We start from the raw sequence: 15921 nt of genomic DNA on the forward strand, positions 1-15921 counted from the left end.
TGGGACCCCACATCCCATATTGGAGTGCCTGAGTTTGAGTCCTACCTCTGCTTCCATTCCAGCTTGCTAGTGTACACTGTAAGAGGAAGCAGGTGAAGGCTCAAGTACTTGGGTTCCTCCCACCCACTTGGGAGATCCGGATTGGGTTTTTGGCTTTTGGCGTCCGCCTAGTCCAGACCTGGCTGTTGTTGGCTTTGGGGAAGTAAACCAACACAAAGAAGGTATTTCTCTCTCTCTGTTTCTCTTTCAAATAAAGGGGCCAGGTGGTTGGGCCATCTTATGCTGTTTCCCAGCTAAGTTAGAAGGGAGCTGGATTGGAAGCAGGGAAGCTGAGACTCTAATAGTATCAGTATCGTGGGCAGTGGCTTAACCCCTGTGCAACAACGCAAGCCCCGATTTGCATTTTTTAAAGAAACTAATTTTTGAGCATCTTTCATGTGTTTACTTTGCCGGCTGTGCATTTTCTTCCTAGAAGTGTCTGTTTAAATCCTTTGCCTGTGTTTTATTAACTGCTTTGTTTTCTTATGACTTTACGGAGTTTTTGATAGATTCGGAATACAGATCTTATATCAGTTATGTGAGTTGTAATGTGTCCCCCCAATCTGTGGCTGTCTTTTCAATCTCCTAAAGTATATTTCAGATTTTACAAGTTTTAAATTTTGAGGAAGTCCAATTTATTACCTTGTTCCTTTATGGTATTATATTTCAGAAATCTTTGCCTAAATGAAGCTCACAAAAAATTTTTCTCCTATAAATTTTGTACTTTTAGGTTAGATTAAGTCTATGATCAGTTGAGTAACTTTGTATATGGTACAAATAGTGGGTCACAGTTATTTTTTTTGCATATAGGTATTGGACTGTTTTAGCTTAATTTTTTGAAAAACTACTCTTTTCGTATTACACCTGTGCACCTTTGTTGAAATCTGTGGGTCAATTTTTTGACTATTCTATTCCATGGATTGAATTGTCTGTGTTTGCATCAAAGCTACACATCTTGATTTCCATACTTCTTAAAAAAAAAAAAAGATTGTTTATTTGAAGGGCAAAGTGACAGAGGGGACAGGGTCAGGCTGGGGAGAGATGGATCTTCCATCTTCTGCTAAACTCCCCAAAGGGTCACAATGGGTAGGCCTGGACAGGCCAGAGCAAGGAGCGTAGAACTCCATCCAGGTCTCCCACGTGGGTGACAGGGACCTAAGTGCTTGGGCTATCCTTGCTGCATTCCCAGGCCCATTAGTAGGGAGCTGGATCAGAAGCAGAGCAGCTAGGACTTGAACAGGTGCTCAGATGAGATGCTGGTACCACAGGTTTAACTCACTCTACCACAATGCTGGCCCCTTGATTTCTATACTTTTTAAAATCAGTCTTGAAATTTGGTAATACTAATTCTCTAACTTTGAACTATCTTTTCAAAGTATTTTTGGCTATTTAGGAGTGTTGCATATCTGTATGAGCTTTAGCTTATTAATTTGAAAAAATGCTAAAATTTTTATTGAGATTATGTTGAATCTATAGATTAATTTGAGGAGAATTAGTATGTTGAGAGAGATTGGTATATCAGTTCATTTATTTAGGGCTTCTCACTGATTCTAATGACCTTTTTAGCAAACTTTCTTCATTGTTCACTAGGCATAATTTTATATAGAAATATTAGCAGATATAAACATTTTAGTTTTGCCTTTTGAAAAAACAAATATATTCATAATGTATTATTGTGTAACCTAATTTTTTTATCCTCTAAATCATCTAGTTGGACATCTTGTCATTTCACATAGATTTGGCCCTCAGATAGTCATTTCCCCCATCTTTCAGCATTCTCACTGATTCTAAGTTTTTGTTATTATGACACTGATATAATTAACATGCACTTCTGATAGACTCTTCGCCTGCTTGGACACAGCATCTGTAGGCTGTATTCCTAGAAGTGCTGGGTCGAGGGGATGCACATTCAGCTGGAGAGAGTTGCCCTCCAAAAACTCTGAACCTATTCAAGCTTCAATCACCAATGCATTGAGTATGACCATTTTGTACTCATGGCAACCTTGGATTTTACCAAACTGCTCAATTTTTGCCAATTGCATGAGTGACTGCTACATTTTCTTCTACTTCAATAAGCTTATTAGTGTTTTTGTTAATTTTATTTTGTTACTTGTCTGTTGATATTCTTTCCACATTTTTCACTGTTCTCTCAATTGGTTTGTAGAACAATATAACACGATCAGATACTGCTTCTTGAATTCACTTAATGTAAAAAGCCACTAGTAAGTCTTCTTTGACATGCTTCTAGGTATGGCCTCAGGGAAAGTTACATAGCATTTAAACCATCTACTTCTAGCCTGCAAATTTGAAAGCAAAGCTTCGGATCCTGACAGGAACAGATATTATGGATTAGGGCCAAGACAGCTAACGTTTTAAAACAAGAATTTGAGGCTGGCACTGTAGCATGTCTGCTAAAGCCACTGCCTACAGTGCCGGCATCCCATACGGGCGCCTGTTTGAGTCCTGGCTGCTCCACTTCTGATCCAGCTCTCTGCTATGGCCTGGGAAAGCAGTAGAAGATGGCCCAAGTCCTTGGGCCCCTGCATCCAGATGGGAGACCTGGAAGAAGCTCTTGGATCCTGGCTTCGGATCAGTGCAGTTCTGGACATTGCCACCATTTGGGGAGTGAACCAGTGGATGGGAGACCTCTCTCTCTGCCTCTGCCTAACTCTGCCTTTCAAATAAATAAATCTTAAAAAAAATATGAAGAATTCTTAATCTGAACTGTTACTCATCCTCCCAGAATAAAATCAAGATAGGAGGTACAATGCATTGTCCAAGGGTGGGCCCCAATGGCCCTGAATTCAAACTGCCTGCCTTCAAAATTCCTGCTATGCCACTTGCCACCTAAGTAATTTTGAGCAAGTTTTCTTGTCATTTTAAGCCCCCCTTAAATAGTGATAGTGTGGAACAAACAAAATAGCTAAACCACCTGGCTAATGATTAGCCCTCAGTAACTACAAATTAGCCATTATTATTGTTAATTATCATCATCAGCTGCGGTAAATAATATTTATCTTACATCCATGAGTACTGCTGTCTTTTTTAGGTCAAATTGTGATAAAGTATATCATGTCAGTGGTATATTAGCCAGCAAATATTTTTTAAAAAATAAATGATTATGACAAGGGAAATAAGAACATCATAAAGGTCATCAGTTTTAATTATTATGGTAAAAAAATAACAAAGGTGTCAGAATTTTAGTTCAACTGCTCATGCTAACAAGCTAGTATTACAGATGACCTCTGGCAGCCAATTCATTGCCTTGTTAGCCTTCCCTAGCTAGTGAGGCATCAAACACTGTAGTATTCTGGTTTAAAAAGTGTTTTAGTAGCCACTAAGGTTACCTCTTCGACCGTGTACTATGTAAGATACACATAAATTTTTTTAATCTTTTTTAACTTTTATTTAATGAATATAGATTGCCAAAGTACAGCTTATGGACTACATTGGCTTCCCCCCACCCCTGATGACTTCCCTCCCACCCGCAACCCTCCCCTTTCCCGCTCTCTCTCCCCTTCCATTCATATCACGATTCATTTTCAATTTTCTATATATACAGAAGATCAGTTTAGTATACATTAAGTAAAGATTTCAACAGTTTGCACCCACATAGAAACACAAAGTGAAAAATACTGTTTGAGTACTCATTATAGCATTAAATCTCAATGTACAGCACATTAAGGACAGAGATCCTACATGAGGAGTAAGTGCACAGTGACTCCTGTTGTTGACTTTACAAATTGACACTCCTATTTATGGCATCAGTAATCTCCCTATGCTCCAGTCATGAGTTTCCACGGCTATGGAAGCTTTTTGAGTTCTCCGACTCTTATCTTATTTAGACAAGGTCATAGTCAAAGTGGAAGTTCTCTCCTCCCTTCAGAGAAAGGTACCTCCTTCTTTGAAGACCTGTTCTTTCCACTGGGACCTCACTCATGGAGATCTTTCATTTAGATTTTTTTTTTTTTTTTTTTTTTTTGCCAGAGTGTCTTGGCTTTCCATGCCTGAAATACTCTCATGGGCTTTTCAGCCAGATCCGAATGCCTTTAGGGCTGATTCTGAGGCCAGAGTGCTGTTTAGGACATCTGCTATTCTATGGGTCTGCTGTGTATCTCGCTTCCCATGTTGGATTGCTCTCCCCTTTATTTATTCTATCGGTTAGTATTAGCAAGCACTAGACTTGTTTATGTGATCCCTTTGACTCTTAGTCCTTTCATTATGATCAATTGTGAACTGAAATTGATCACTTGGACTAGTGAGATGGCATTGGTACATGCCACCTTGATGGGATTGAATTGGAGTCCCCTGGTATGTTTCTAACTCTACCATTTGGGGCAAGTCAGCTTGAGCATGTCCCAAATTGTACATCTCTTCCCTCTCTTATTCCCACTCTTATATTTAACAGGGATCACATTTCAGTTTAATTTTAACACTTAAGAATAACTTTGTATTAATTACAGAATGAAACCAGTCATATTAAGTAGAACAGACAAAAAAACTACTAAGAGGGATAATGTATTAAGTTGTTCATTAACAGGGCTATGCTGATCAAGTCACCGTTTCTCATAGGATACACATAAACATAAGTATGTGTACTTGTGTGTGGCTAACATTCGATGGGTGCTTACTCTATTCCAGAAATACGTTGCTGGACACTCCAGGGCTGGGGGTTTTCGTGTTTGTCTTAAGGACATCAAACAGCTGGGGACAACAGAGGACAGCCAGGTGGCTAAGGTAATGGGGTTTCCGAGGGAGGGACCCTAAGGTTTTAAAATCCCCACGTATTCTCTGTATTTGCACATTCGCGTCTTGGCCTCCACATGTGCCTCCAGGGAAGCATTCCAGTCCCAGGGCAAGTGGAGAAAGTGGCCCACAGACATGTTTAGGGCAAGTTTGCCCGGACCACGACCGCGCAGGCCGGCGCCGGAGGGTCTTCAGTGTAAGAGGGCAGGGGGCTGGGGTTGCGTGCGCAGGGAAGACGTGGAGTCCCGGCAGGCAGGCGGCTGGCCGCGAGCACATTCCCCTGTCCTCCCTCTGCGCCAGCCCCGCGGCGTGGGAAGCTCCTCCCAGGCCTTTCCTTCCTCCTCCTCCTCCTCCTCCTCCTGCTCCGCGGCCGCGGGCGAAGGGTGAACGCTGCGGTATTTTGTCCCGAGCGGTGACCCCTCCTCTCAGGCGGGCTGCGGCCGCGGCGGCCGCCGTGCCCTGCCTGTGGCGGCGGCGCCTGTGGCGGCCGGAGGCTTAGGAGAGGCCCAGGCCAGCCCGGCGGCCTGGACGCCGCGAGAGGTGGAGGCCGGGCCGCCGTCGCGCGCTGCTGCAGCCGAAGAGGCGGACGCTGGGAAGCTGGGGGAGGCTCCTCACACCTCCCGCCCTCCGGCCGCCCCGCTGGCCCTGCAGCCGCCGCCACCGCCGCCACCGCCACCGCCACCGCCACCGCCGCCACGGGCTCCCGCCCCGGGCCTGGCAGCCCCGGCCGGGGACGGGGCGCGACGTCCGCGCCCAGAGCCTCCGGAGATGGCGGGCGGGCACTGCGGCGGCTTCGCCGCGGCGGCGGCGGGCAGCGGCGAGATCGTGCAGCTGAATGTGGGGGGCACCAGGTGAGTCGGCGGGGCGGGGCGGGGCGGGGGCTGGGAGCGGGATGCTGCGGGCACAGGTGGGGAACGCGGGGCGCCGCGGGTCCCGAGCCGGGGTTGTCTGTGCTCTGGAAGGGCCTCCCGGGGTGGCCGAGAGCCGGGCGCGCGTGGCCGAGCCGCTGCCTGCTGCGAAAGCCAGCCCCTGAGCCCCTCCCTCTTTCCAGGGTGCGAGGCACCTAGGTGGCCCGCCTTAGCTAATCCCCGGGCGCATTTGAGGAATTTTAACGGGGTCGAAGCCCGGCCTGATGGTGTGGCTGTTGGTGGAGAACCTGCCTCCCTTAGCCGTCCGGCTGGAAGCTGTCGGTTTGCTCGGGCCTGTTTGTCAGGCGTTGCATTTCGGTAGCGGGCGTGCGGTGGGTTTGCAGGACGTCGTTTACTTATTGCCGGTGTCTCGGCGCGGGCGTGGACGGCCGCGTGCAACTTCGGGGGCCTTGGGTCCAGAAACCGCAGCGCGAAGCTTCTTCCAGGAAGCTTTGGATACGGGCTCGGTGCGGCGCCCCGGAGTAAACACGCTGCGCTTTCGCTGTCTCTCTGCCTTCCACTCCCTCTCTGTGCCTTACACCAAGCTTGTCGGCGGAGGGGTGGGGGTGGTGAATGATATTGTCGGTGGATTTGCTACGACGAATGAGTCACTGCTTTGAAAAAAGGCCGTTTGCCAGCTGTTGGAAGGGAGTACCCGGTAGTGGAGTGCCCGGCGTGGTAGGAGATCCGCAGGGAAGAGCTCTGGAATGTGGTGTGCGAGTATTTTGCAGTGCCTAGGAGAGTCTGGATGGTTTCTGCAAGTGAGACTTGTAGCCAGTGCTTTTATTTATATATGCATTTGAAAGGTAGAGGCAGAGGTCTTTCATCTGCCTAACCATTATTTTTTTTAAATGCAAAATGGCAAGTGTTCCATCGTGATAAAAAGGAGCACTGTACTTTAACCCTGAGCATGTGATGGCTCCAGAATGCTAGAGAATTCAACACAAGCAACAGTGACGGCCCACTCTGCCTCCTTCCTTTCCTCATCCTCTTCCCCCAAAGCAAAACCTTTAAGAGGGTGAGAAAGTAAATTATTGCCAGTATATTAATACCAGTCTCACAGAGAAGAGTTATATTTGCTAATGTAAGAAATAATTTTTCCCGGAAGCCATGGGGAAAATATTGCAGGTAACTTATGGGTGCAGAAATGGAATACCCAGCAAGAGTAGACTTTCCATGTGTTAATGCCAAAGAGTAGCAATCTGTCATTTGAAATCCCAACGTTAGTTTCTAATTACTAGTGATTGTTCCTGTTTTCAGGCATTAGAAAGGCAGCTTAGGACTAGGATAAAAATTAAGCAGTAAGGGTAGGTGTTTAGCCTAGCAATTAAGATGCCAATACCTGGATTCAAGCCCTAGGTGCTGTTTCTGATTCCAGCTTCCTGCTCTCACAAGCCCCCTGGGAAGCAGCAGGTGATGACTCAAGTGGTGGTCCCTGCCACTCAGGGGAGACTTGGAGTCAGTCCCCGCTTTCACCTTTGACCCACCATAGGCCCAATTGCTGTGGGCATTTAGGGAGTGAACCAACAGGTGGGAGCTCTTTCAGTATGTCAAGTAATTAGATAAAAATATAAAAAATTAAGTGGTATTGTTATTTACTGTGTATTGACAGTGGATAGCTTAATACTGAGTGGGACTCTTGTTCTTAATACTGTGATTGGCAGTCATGTTCTGAAATAACAGAAATGAAAAGTCAAGCAAAAATATTAGGATAAAATGGTTTTTAAAGGAATGATGTGGCCTATAAGAAACAACTTCTGACACTAAGTGTTCTAGGAATGTTTTCTAGGTTTCCTTTAACTCGTAGACTCGCAGCATTTTAGAACTAGAAGAGATCTAGAAGTCATCTCTGTACAAAATGAAAATTAACATGGTCACTTAAAAGTCAGTGTAAGAGAAAAGAGACTGAATGTCATGGAAGCTGAGGAATTGTGACTGGGAGAACCACATAGGTGTAGACTTCAAGCTCTGAAGGAGAGGGTGGAACTCACAAGGGGGAGTTTATTGGAAGCAGAGAGCATTGTGTTGTTCTGAGTTTTTTTTCTCCCCCCAAGAGAAAAATAAGGTCTTTTTTACTTTTTTCAAGAGAAAGATGAAAATGGACATAGAAAAATTATAGAAATTTCCAACTTTATTATCATTTGATACTGTGATTCAGAAAGATGAGGATTCATTTAGCATTGTTCCTTACACAACGAAAATGGTAACATGAGAGAGACCCAGTATGACTCAATTTGTGATTAAGTCTGTTTAGCTGAGTATGATTTTAGGCCTCCTATGAAGGGTCTCAGGCCAGGACCAGCCAGTGGGGGCTCATGGAGAAAGCTTTGGGGTCAGTTAGCTTCAGTTCCTAGGGTAAAGCTGTCACTAGATCAGCAACCTTGAGCAAAGGATTTCTTGATGCTTAGTTTCCTAAAGTGTAAAATGAAAATAATAGTACCATCCTTATAGGACTTATATATGTTTTTGAAGTAAAATGTGAAATGCAAGGGTTAATGTTACTATAAATGGTAATATTATAGAATAAATAGTTTTGTAAAAGATTTATTTGTAAAGCAGAGTTGGAGAGGGAGAGACAGTGAAAGATTTTCCATCTGCTGGTTCATTCTCCAATGGCTGCAACAACTTCGTCTGGGTTAGTTGGAAGCCAGGAGCCAGGAACTCCATCAGGGCCTCTCATGTTGGTGGCAGTGGCCCAAGGACTTGGGTATGTTTTGTTGCTTTCCCAGGCACATGAGTAGGGAGCTGGCTCAGAAGTGGAACAGCCAGAACTGAAACCAGCGCTCCCATGGGATGCTGGTGTTGCAGGCGGCAGCTTAAGGCACTGCACCACAGTGCTGGCCCAGAATAAATAATTTTAATTAGATTACTCCCAGGTTGATTGAGTAGAAGGCAAGTAGCATGGAGTAGAACAGTAGATTGCTAATGTCTTCAGCAGCTTTTTGTTGCTGAGACCAGATTCATGTGACCTCTTTTATTAGTAGACCAGGGGTATGAGATGACAAAAAGATGACTCATATGTGCAAAAGATTATGCTTTTCACGTTATCATATTTCCTAGTTTTCATGAAGTTACACTTGAAACTAGTTTTAGGGCTTTTTAAAAATTGTCTTTTTCCTTTTATTTAGAAAAGAAAAATTGGTGAAATAACCGTGTAGCCTCTAGGCCTAAAAAGTCAAGATTACTAAGTCTACCTCAAAATACTGATTAAAGTTGAAATTGCAGTGCAACTTTAAACAGACTTGTGCAGTTTTCTGTGTAACATAAAATTTGAATTATTAGGAAACTAATTTGCTGGGTAAGCAATAAATATGAAAGGGCCAAAGTTATAAATTATCCTTATTTGGAATTAATTTGATGGCCTCCAAAACTGAATCTTTGTCACAGTGGATATTGGATTCTTGAGGATTTTCTTTTATTTCTTTGACCAAGTGAGTCTTCTGTGACTAATGGTAATCTGATCTTTATTTTTTCTAAAGGATCTGTTAAGAAATACGCTTAGGAAAATTTGCCATGTTTTCCTGAATAAACTGTAGGCTCTTAATCAGATTAATGGACATAGGAACTGTTTAAAAATGATTATTTATAACCTATGAAACTAGTTGAGAGTTAAATTCTCTGTGTTCTTTGTAATACACCTTATTCTGGTTTATATGTAGGTATGTCCTTCGTAAAGAAATGATTTTACCATCGTTCCTACCGTAGTTCAGTGGGAGAATGCTTTCTTTACGGATTAGTAGAGTGTGGGTAGGAGGAAGTGGAGATAATCTTTTAATTGTCAATGAGAAACAGGTTTTGCTAATAGTGGAAAATTGCAGGTAGAGAATGGGAATAATGCTGTAAGACAACATTTTATGGAGCAGTTCCTGTGACCAACACAGAGGTGATATTACTCAATAGTTTGTAAAGTGGGTAATTTAGTGATGTCTTTTTTTTTTTTTTAAGATTTATTTATTTATTGAAAGGCAGAGTTGGGGTTGGGGAGAGGAGAGAGAGATCTTCCAACTGTTGGTTCGCTTCCCAAATGGCCACGATGGTTGGAACTGGGCTGATATGAAGCCAGGAGCTTCTTCTATGTCCCCAACATGGGTTTAAGGGCCCAAGAACTTGGGCCATTTTCTGCTGTTTTCCCAGGCACATTAGCAGAGAGTTGGATTGAAAGTGAAGCAGCCGAGACTCCAACTGGCACTCATACAGAATGCTGGCACTGCAGGCAGTGGCTTTACCCACTAAGCCACAGCCAGGGCCCTGTGACATCTGTTTATCAGCCGTAACTGACTCTATTGTAGCCATAAAAGGCCTGCAAATTATACAGAGGAATCACTGTTTCAGTTGTGTTCAAAACACTGAAATTGAGTACAGTGGTTGGTTATTTTATTAAGCCTTATTTTCAACAGTTACTGTGTTACTTATCACCTGCTAGGTGATAAGCACTATTGTTGGCAAGTCTTCCCCCCGCCCCTATTTATATAAAATGCATTCCTGGTAAGTGTACAGGTGTTTAAGGAATCAAACGTATATCAAGAGATGTGAGTATTTGGTTCCTCAGGTGCTTGGGTGGATGTGCAAAGTTGATAGGTGAGTTGTATCTCTAACACTATTGGTGTCTCAGGGATCACCATGGTTTTCAACCTGGCTGCAGTCTGCAGCTGTTTATTACGCCACTTGGAAGACAGAGAAGGGAAATAGAGGAAATTTGTTGTTGTTTTTTGACAGGCAGAGTTAGCGAGAGAGACAGAGAGAAAGGTCTTCCTTCCGTTGGTTCACCCCCCAAATGGCTGCTACAGCCGGCGAGCTGCGCTGATCTGAAGCCAGGAGCCAGATGCCTCTTCCTGGTCTCCCATGCGGGTGCAGGGCCCAAGCACTTGGGCCATCCTCCACTGCCTTCCCGGGCCACAGCAGGGAGCTGGACTGGAAGAAGAGCAACCAGGACAGAATCCGGTGCCCCAACCGGGACTAGAACCCGGGGTGCTGGTGCCACAGGCGGAGGATTAGCCAAGTGAGCCACGGCGCCGGCCAATAGAGGAAATTTTAAGGTTAGGCTGGATTGAACAAACAGTAAACAAACAATTTGTACTCTTCTGGTAATTCCAGGATACTGATTGAGGTGATGGCAAAGGATAGAAAGGTGATGTACTATTTGCCTATACAAGCTGGGAAACATCGTAAGCCATTTTGGCTGATGCTTGCCTTTGTTTCCCAAAGATAGCATGTGGCAACCAGTGACGCTATTCAGTCACCTTGTGTAGTTGAAGTATGGAAGAGTAATGAAAGTTTAGAAACTGCATGTAGTGCTAGGAAATGAATGTAGGGTGAAGGTAGAGATCTGCTGGGCTGTCTTCTGTGTGAGGTATCATTGTACTTCAATGTCACGTATTAAATGAAATATTCAGAGACCTGACTCTTCCTTTGTCTTGGAAGTTTGCATCATTTATTGGTGTACTGTGTTAAATATTCCCTAGAATTGGGATCATGTTGCAGATAACCTCAAAATCGTGATATTGCCAAGTCCTTTTTATTTATTTATTTATTTTTATTTGACAGGTAGAGTTAGAGACAGAGAGAAAGGTCTTCCTTCTGTTGGTTCACCCCCCAAATGGCCACTACGGCTGGTGCACTGCGCCTATCTGAAGCCAGGAGCCAGGTGCCTGGTCTCCCATGCGGGTATTGGGGCCCAAGCACTTGGGCCATCCTCCACTACCCTCCTGGGCCACAGCAGAGACCTGGACTGGAAGAGGAGCCACCGGGACTAGAACCCAGCGCCAATATGGGATGTCAGCGCCACAGGCAGAGGATTAACTAAGTGAGCCACGGCGTTGGCCCGCTGAGTCCTTTTTTTAATGAGTGAATGCAACAGTTGCAAATAGCCCAGACTATATATGTAAAGAAAGTGGGTGTTAAATGTGTAATTTACAGTGAAATTACTGTGAGTTCAGAAGGAGCTAATACAGGTATAGGATAGAGTATTTGAAGTTGTTTCAGAAAAGGTAAATCTGAGTGTATCAAGAAAGATGGGTGGGACTTGATTTATTGGACACATGGGACAGTCCATCTGGGGTGAAGAAAGCAAAATGGTGGAGAGCATGAATTGTTTGGGGGGATATAAGTAAATGCTGTCTTATTATCAGGGAAAACAAGGTTTATGTGGGAAGAAATGAAGTAGGACCTGAAGATAATCTTGAATGATATGCCAAGAAATTGAGACTTGATGTAATGGGATAGTTGTTGATTCTTTGGCAAACTGGCTTGCTGGAAGGTCGTGTTTTAGGAGCATTTTATGGTAGAGAATTTTTTATTTTGTTTAGAATCACTTAAATCTTAATGATCAATTGAAAGTAGCAAAATTTAAAAATATTAAGTGAAATATAATCAATGATAGCTATACCCATGTAGCAGCTTGCAAATCATTAGACTTATTTTATTTATTTGAAAGAGTTAGACTTGCAAATCATGAGACTTATTTTATTTATTTGAAAGCATTAGAGGGAGAGACAGAGAAATCTTCCATCTGCTGATTCACTCCCCAAATGGCTGTAATGCCCAGGGCTGGGCCAGATTGAAGCCAGGAGCCAGGAGCCTCCTCTGGGTTTGTCATGTGGGTGTGGGGACTTGAGGACCTGGACCATCCTCTATTGGTTTCCCAGGCGCATTAGCAAAGTGGAGCAGCTGGGACTCTAACTGGCACCCACATGGGCTGCCAGCATTGCAGGCCGTAGCTTTACCCGCTACACCACAGTGCCAGCCCCTTAGCCAACTTATTAAAGCAAATTAACAAATACTGAAATTTCAAATCATGTTCTTGTTTATAATACCAGATCATTTTCAATTACAGATTTAGTACCTCAAGACAAACTCTTATGTGGATTCCAGATTCTTTTTTTTCCAGGTATTTCTTCTAATTCTTTAGTAAATTTTAACACATTTGATTGTTTACCAAAATTATAATTTTGCTTGTCATTAAATTAACATTTGTATTTTTTGAGTAAAAAATTGTCAATTTTTTAAAAAATATAGAGAGATGACGTGGTTTTTGACATTTGAATAAAGAATTAGGACATTGATTCATGCTCATATCTTAAAAACTAACTCTAGATTATTAATGACTTATAGTTTACTGAGCGGAAGAATTTCAACACTTCGAGATGAAACTGGTGCTGTGAGTATATGTTGATATATTTCTAAATTGTATCAGTTAATGCTTACAATGTTTGATCCTTAGTTTAATAGTGACTTAGAAGATAGGAGAGCTGTTATTTTAATACACATTTCTTGTGGTACACTGAGTGTTTGCATAATTATGGAAGAGAATCTAGGGAATACTACCTAGAGCAGTTTTTAAGTATTTATGCTTAGGGTTGGTAGGATATGAGCTTACATTGGCAGTGGAGGCAACAACAGTTCTTTAACAAAATAATTGAACATTTTTAAAAATGACTTATCTATGTATTTGAAAGGCAGAGTTACAGAGAGAGGTCTTCAGTCTACTGGTTCAGTCCCCAGATGGCTACAAGGGCTGGAGCTGGGCCAACGGAAGCCAAGAGCCTGCCTCCAGGTCTCCCACGTGGGTGCAGGGGCCCAAGGATCTGGGCTATCTTCCACTGCCTTCCCAGGCCACAGCAGGAAGCTGGATGGGAAGTAGAGCAGCCAGGACTGAATCAGTACCTATATGGAATGCCAGCACTGTAGGCAGCGGCTTTACCCACTGTGCCACAACGCTGGCCCCAATAATTGAAATTTTAAAGTAAATATACAAATATAAATGTTTTTATATTAGAATGGTAAAAAGTTGCAAATTAGGAGACTCCTACAATTTGTTATTTTGGTGAATGACCTTAAGAACTTATGTAGCAGTGGTGCAGTGACAGAAGTGAAGAACTGTAGCATTTCACTGTAAAAAACCTGGCTAATGCCCTTAAATGGCAGTTGCAATGTGCATAACAGCCAAATGAGTAAATTACTGGCATTAATGGTAGTAGAAGCTCCCCAAAGCAAAAAGGCATTATTTTGAAGGTACCAGGTGTTAATTCGCTGTGGTGAGATTTGCAGATGAAATATGACTGTAAAAGCAGATATGCCCGTATGATATTATTCAGAAATCTTCAGTAATAAGATCTCCAGAATATGTGATGTGAATTCATCTTCTGATTGGCTCTGTTAAAAACAAAAGCAGGGGCCGGCGCCGCGGCTCACTAGGCTAATCCTCCGCCTAGCGGCGCCGGCACACCGGGTTCTAGTCCCGGTTGGGGCGCCGGATTCTGTCCCGGTTGCCCCTCTTCCAGGCCAGCCCTCTGCTGTGGCCAGGGAGTGCAGTGGAGGATGGCCCAGGTGCTTGGGCCCTGCACCCCATGGGAGGCCAGGAAAAGCACCTGGCTCCTGGCTCCTGCCATCGGATCAGCGCGGTGCGCCGGCCACAGCGCGCCAGCCACGGCGGCCATTGGAGGGTGAACCAACGGCAAAGGAAGACCTTTCTCTCTGTCTCTCTCTCTCACTGTCCACTCTGCCTGTCAAAAAAAAAAAAAAAAAAAAAAAAAAAGCAGGCATCTCATTGATTGTACATACATAGTTGATTGCAACATAGTTTTATTATTAGCTACTGCTTCCCATTCGGATCCACTAACATTTTAAAAGATGTTCAGTTTTCTAACTAGATCTCTTGTGACTGTGACTGATTACAAATAGCGTTGGTATACATTGCTGTAAAGGTTTTGAGTCATGTTTGTCACATTTTTAAGCATTTTCTTTTTCTCGTATTTGCTGTACTTGTTATTCTTTAAAAATGTGTCTGTCTTGTTACCCCTCCACAGTCCTTGAGGAAATTGAGGTGGTGAAGTGTAAATGCCACAGTGTTAGGAGAGTAATATTCTTCTAGTTTTTGTGCCAGCAGGCTGTATTTATTTCTCTTGATTTCCACTGTGTGCATTAGTCTGCCTTGTTTTAATGATTTGCGTGTGAATTACAAATTATATAAGTCAAAATCACTGTCACCAGTGATGATTTGACAATATAAGACAATATCTCAAAGTAATCAGTGAATTCTAGAATATTTTAGATAGAAATGTTTCTTCAAGTATTAGTTTTTCCAGAGGTATCCATAAGAAGATGCAACTGTCCATTTAACAATGGCTTTTCAGAGGTAGAAGACACTGCCGCATTAAATACATACAATATTAACTGCATTCCAGTTTTAAAGGTATGAAAGAGTGAAATCAAGGCAGTCCAGCATGTTAATAATTCATTCCTGAGTACTGTTACAGAGAGTGGATAAGGAGCTTTAAGATAACATGGAGTAACACAAGTCTCCATCTGCAGATATTTATTGACAGAGATCCAGCAGCATTTGCACCCATCTTAAATTTTCTTCGGACAAAAGAACTAGACCTAAGGTAAGAAATGAATTCTTTTTAAAGTAAATTCTTTCTCATAGTCTTGGTTTCTGGTATATTTTATGAAGAAAAAGGATTCTTTTGCCTAAGACTATTGTTGATTAAAAGTTTCCTTAAGCTCTCATAGGTACAGGCTACCATCATCTCTCCCTTTGGAGTACACTGATGCTTTCTGACCTACTGCCCAGCCTTCATTCTTGCATCCTTCCTGTCACATCCTTTCCTTTCCCCATTGTAGCCACAAACTGTCTTCTAAAAATATAAATCTGATGAGGTTACTATTCTGCCTAAAAGCTTTATTTAATGCTATTTTGGATTTCCTCCTGTTTTTCCATATTCTGGTCCTTGCTTAATTTTTCTTACCTCCAAACTCGGGTTAAACCTGGTATGTCTTTACTGTTTTCAACTGATACTGTTACTACCACAGTATTCATTATTCTTACTCCTGTTTTATAGTCTATCTTGATTAGACTTTAAATCCCAAAAAGGCACACTATTTATTATAAATCTAGCTCTGAGCTTAATGCATAGAAGTTCATTGCACGATTTTTGTGTGTGGAATAATGAACGATCATTTAGTTATTTAATCATCTTAACTTGGGTTTTTGTTATGAAGCTATAATTTGTATTTTGTTATCTCCTATATTGTTGAACTTTGACTAAGGATCTGTAGATCCTTATGGATATAGCTTTTTTTTTTTTTTTATTTTTTATTTTATTTTATTTTATTTTTTTTTTGACAGGCAGAGTGGACAGTGAGAGAGAGAGACAGAGAGAAAGGTCTTCCTTTGCCGTTGGTTCACCCTCCAATGGCCGCCGCGGCCGGCGCGCTGCGGCCGGCGCAC

The 15921-nt window shown here is 42.9% G+C and overlaps 1 protein-coding gene across 5 annotated transcripts in view; it reads left to right on the forward strand.

Moving 5' to 3' along the window:
* The first annotated feature begins 5145 nt into the window (after positions 1 to 5145).
* Positions 5146 to 15921, forward strand: part of KCTD3 (potassium channel tetramerization domain containing 3) — a 51928-nt gene continuing 41152 nt past the window's right edge. For 2 of the 5 annotated variants that reach the window (XM_051820566.3, XM_051820567.3), the window contains exon 1: positions 15003 to 15076. Coding sequence is in view for 3 of the 5 variants with exons in the window: in XM_051820562.3 (XP_051676522.1) it covers positions 5554 to 5636; positions 12526 to 12579; positions 12804 to 12849; positions 15003 to 15076 (257 nt within the window). In the remaining 2 variants the exon portion in view is untranslated. Of the gene's footprint in view, positions 5637 to 5886; positions 6026 to 12525; positions 12580 to 12803; positions 12850 to 15002; positions 15077 to 15921 lie in introns of those variants that run through there. The other 3 variants (XM_051820562.3, XM_051820563.3, XM_089312183.1) reach the window with 3 other exon arrangements.

The sequence above is a fragment of the Oryctolagus cuniculus genome, chromosome 13 (genome assembly GCF_051225735.1).
Source record: "Oryctolagus cuniculus isolate XC-2025 breed Fujian yellow rabbit chromosome 13, ASM5122573v1, whole genome shotgun sequence".
NCBI classification, from domain to species: Eukaryota; Metazoa; Chordata; class Mammalia; order Lagomorpha; family Leporidae; genus Oryctolagus; species Oryctolagus cuniculus.